The 1,158-nt window shown below is 61.4% G+C and overlaps 1 protein-coding gene across 1 annotated transcript in view; it reads left to right on the top strand.

Annotated features, from left to right (window-relative positions):
* Nucleotides 1-1,158, top strand: part of LOC104274856 (serine/threonine-protein phosphatase 6 regulatory ankyrin repeat subunit C-like) — a gene marked incomplete at both ends in the record, with an annotated part of 4,171 nt that overhangs the window by 2,003 nt on the left and 1,010 nt on the right. Inside the window, 3 exons of the mRNA XM_009870607.1 lie at nt 2-95; nt 622-690; nt 994-1,128. Coding sequence (XP_009868909.1) covers nt 2-95; nt 622-690; nt 994-1,128 — 298 coding nt within the window. The remainder of the gene's footprint in view (nt 1; nt 96-621; nt 691-993; nt 1,129-1,158) is intronic.

Below are 1,158 nucleotides of genomic sequence, written 5' to 3'. Positions count from 1 at the left end.
TCGCTGAGCAACGAGCACGTGCTGTCCGCAGGCTTCGATATCAACACGCCTGACAACCTCGGGAGGACTTGCCTCCACGCTGCTGCTTCTGGAGGGTGAGCTGCGCCCCGGCCACCGCGTGCGGGAGGGGCATTGCCTCCCCAAGCCCAGACTGTGACCCCTCTCCCTCGGTGCCGTTCCTGGCTCTGTGAGGGAGCAGAGACCTTTCAGCTGATGCCTGAAAAGCAGCAGGGAGTTCGCTGGCCGTGCAAACGCCTTGTGGGGTTTGCCAGAGAGTTTGATTTCACGCGGCGCAGCTGCAGCAGCACAGCCGAGCAGCCGAGGCGTAGGGGTCCCGTCAAGGACCTCGCTGCTGTTACATCCACGCGACGCCGAGAGCTGGTTTTGATGTCGCAGCGCTGTTGCCCTGCCTACATCTTTTCCGTAGCCTGAAATCCAGTGTGTGGGCTTAGTGCCGTGGCTGATGCCTCTCTGGTTGCCTGGTCGTTGAGCTCTGGACCGTGCACGAAGGGTCATTTTGCGGGAGGGCAGGGAAGAGCTGTGCCCGCAATGAGGGGGGGTTGCATCCCTGCTGCGGTCCCTTCTGATCTGTGTCTTAACTCGTCTCCCTACCTCCTGTAGGAATGTCGAATGTCTTAATTTGCTGTTGAGCAGCGGTGCTGACTTGAGGAGGAGAGATAAGTTTGGAAGGCAAGTGTGCGACGGGCCTTGCGAGGGAGGAAGGGTGATTCCTCCAGCCTTAAACCAGCCGGAACACGCCGAGCCTGGGGTTGGGTTGGGGCGTTCCTAAGACCTTTGCTGCTTCTGATGTCCAAAACTGCCTCCTTCTCCCCCTCCCACCCCAGGGGGAGCTGCTCTGGCTCTTCAGAAGCTGCTGCTGACCCAAACCCTTGAGGCAGAGCAGGGTGCAGCTCAGTGGCGAGGGTCCCTGCGTCCTGCCTTGCTGCCCGGCAGCACTAAGTGTCCCCCTCTCCTCTCCTCTCCCCTTCCCAGGACTCCGCTGCACTCCCCCAGCGGCAGCCACCAGTGTACGGTGCCGCTGGTCCCGGCAGGAGCCGGTATCAACGAGGCTGACTGTAAAGGCTGTACCCCCTTACACTATGCTGCTGCTTCGGACACGTACAGGAGGTGAGTGTCTTGGCGCTGGAGGCGGTGGGG

This window comes from Apaloderma vittatum, unplaced genomic scaffold (genome assembly GCF_000703405.1).
Source record: "Apaloderma vittatum isolate BGI_N311 unplaced genomic scaffold, ASM70340v1 scaffold30495, whole genome shotgun sequence".
NCBI lineage: Eukaryota > Metazoa > Chordata > Aves > Trogoniformes > Trogonidae > Apaloderma > Apaloderma vittatum.
This window is presented reverse-complemented; position numbering and strand designations above follow the sequence as displayed.